We start from the raw sequence: 2,603 nt of genomic DNA on the forward strand, positions 1-2,603 counted from the left end.
ATGGACTTCCAAAGCGTGAATCCTTTGAATGTCCGATTGAACATAATCTCGGGTAATCTACTGACGATGACCGCCGACAACACGTCGTTTTCGACTCACTGGCGCATTTACAGCGTCCTCATGTGGTTGTTACAAATAGTCATAGAGATCGCGTTAATCTTCGGATGCTTGTATGTGCCAAAGGAGAAGGCTCTGCAAGACGGCATGATTTGCATCGTGGTCTCCGCGGAGATGTTCTTCATTTTCCTACGACTCCACGCTTGCAGGGACCTAGAGGCTCAAGTAATTCGCCGTATAAATGACATTCTGCGCGTCGCGGACGATACTATGAAGAGCATCGTGATAACAACCATGCAACCGGTCCAGACTCCGCTTCAGTTCTATTTGATCGCAGGCGTGATATCAATAATAGCGTGGAACTGCGTACCGCTCGTGTTGCTATTCGAAAAGGATGTCTTCTGTTATGAGGATTACAGGATACCAGTCGCTTTCTCTGACCAACCGTTCTCGACTACAACCTTCCTCCTGGGTACCTTTGTTCTATCAGTCGGCACTCTGTATACGTTTCTAAAGAAGGTCGGCGTGGACGTATATATGGTTCACATGGTGTTGATGTTAACAGCGCAATATCGATATATCGCGGTGCGGATGACGACAATATTTCAAAATCGAAATAAAAACAATGAGTACCAGAAAACGGGCTCTTCCGAATGGGAGAAAACAGAGATGAAAGCGTTGTGCCAACATCACAACACTTTGATTCAGTAAGTACTTAAAGTCTGTCGTGCTCATACAGAATTATTTCTATACAGGAAGTGTTTAAATTTCATATAGGAAAAAACGTCCAGTAGCCGGCATGTTGTTTGGATTTTATGAAAAATTAATGTTTATAGAAGCTTATTAATTATTTGGCAACTATTATTTGTTTGTACTATAAATTTTCTTTTAAGTTTTCATATATTTTAATATTTAGTAATATCTGTGTAAAAGTGCTGAAAATAGGTCCAATGCCGACCACTGCATATTTTCCCCTATAAGTTGACGTAAAGTAACAAAGAAACTCAAACTATGTAAGCAAATTATTAAGATAATTTGTCGAATTTCCTTCCTCGGCTGCAAACTCTCCTGGCCGTTTCAGTATAACTTTGCTACTGAAAGAGATATTGTCTCTAAACTTCAGCGTATTGTATATGAACGGCGTACTGCGATTCTGTTTTATTGGTATCATGATGAGTGCCGTGAGTACAACTGACAACGTTAATCATTGTAGAAATATTTTTTAGAAAGACATTGCAAAGGCGATGACCATCTTGCAATTTTATATTATATTGCTTATATCACTTTGTAAAAATTTAGATACCTTCGACGACATTCTGGGAAGCAGTATCGATCCTCATGTATGCGTCAGGGGCGATAGTCCAACTATATATTCTTTGCTCTTGCGTGCAGCAATTATTGGACGCGGTAAGCAATTAACTAGCAAAACTCTTTTGATTGATAATTATACCTTATTACACGCTTGGTCTTGGTATGTATATGCAGAGTACCGAGGTGACGGACGAAGCGTTTCACCACAAATGGTATATGTGCCAATCGCCGATAAAGAAAATATTTATGTTGATAATTATGGCTAATAACTTGGAGTGCAAACTCGCGACATTCGAAAAATTCAATCTTTCCCTGCCCTCATTCATGATGGTGAGATTTCATGTGTTGTCTATTATATAACTTTGCGACACTGCTATATCTTACAAATTTCGTTCTCCAAATTTCTATACGAATCTTTTTCCTAGATACTAAATCAATCGTATTCGATCGCCGTTCTGTTTCTAAAGATGAAGTGAAAAGTGAGCATCAGATGGCAATTATTACTATTACTTATTTAATTAATGACGTTAGTCAATGTAACGACTCTTAATCCGCTATAATTGTAATTATTTTATTTAGAAAATATCGCTACTTGTAAAAAATAAAAAATCAAACTCGGCGATTAAATAAAAACGTTATTAGTGTTGTAATTTACAGTATGTCTATACACCAATAATAACAGCACGGAGAAATAATAAAAATAACGTTTGTAATATTGTTTAGTATTATTTATAGACTGCGTTTTCACGCTTCATTAAACAGGCACATGGAACTTGAAGAAGCTGAAGTTAAAAATTTTATCGACAGAATATTGCCATTTGTCTACAAAGTTTACATTGTATTGGTTGTACAGAATTACATATGTTTTTACGGAGTGAAAGCATGTACAAAGATAAATAGAAGCATTACGTAATAGGAGCATTGTACGAGGGTGGTCTGAAAAGTTTCCGACCTCAACGTGAAGATAGCAGCACTTGTAAATAAAAGCTAGTGAATTTCGTTGTTCATCTGTTGACAGTTACTCACCGAAGTTTCAGCCATTTTGGACTCGCAGTTGTTATGTAACAGTCGTTTGAGTAAGTTGATGTGAGTGTTTTTGTGAAAATGGACAAAATCGAGTATCGAGCTGTCATTAAATATTTGTTTTTGAAAGGCAATACGCCTACGCAAATCAAAGATGAGTTGGATTCTGTGTATGGGGACTCTGCACCATCATTTACGACAGTGAAATTTTG

The 2,603-nt window shown here is 37.4% G+C and overlaps 1 protein-coding gene across 1 annotated transcript; it reads left to right on the top strand.

The window, feature by feature from the left end:
- Window positions 1-1,844, top strand: LOC116842710 (odorant receptor 49a-like). The gene is made up of 5 exons (XM_032812303.1): window positions 1-764; window positions 1,139-1,238; window positions 1,357-1,464; window positions 1,543-1,698; window positions 1,794-1,844. The coding sequence occupies exons 1-5, from the start codon at window positions 1-3 to the stop codon at window positions 1,842-1,844; spliced, it is 1,179 nt and encodes a 392-aa protein (XP_032668194.1).
- Window positions 1,845-2,603: the final 759 nt, after the last annotated feature.

This window comes from Odontomachus brunneus, unplaced genomic scaffold (assembly GCF_010583005.1).
Source record: "Odontomachus brunneus isolate Ranch 3 - 2012 unplaced genomic scaffold, Obru_v1 Obru_scaffold_002, whole genome shotgun sequence".
Lineage (NCBI taxonomy): Eukaryota > Metazoa > Arthropoda > Insecta > Hymenoptera > Formicidae > Odontomachus > Odontomachus brunneus.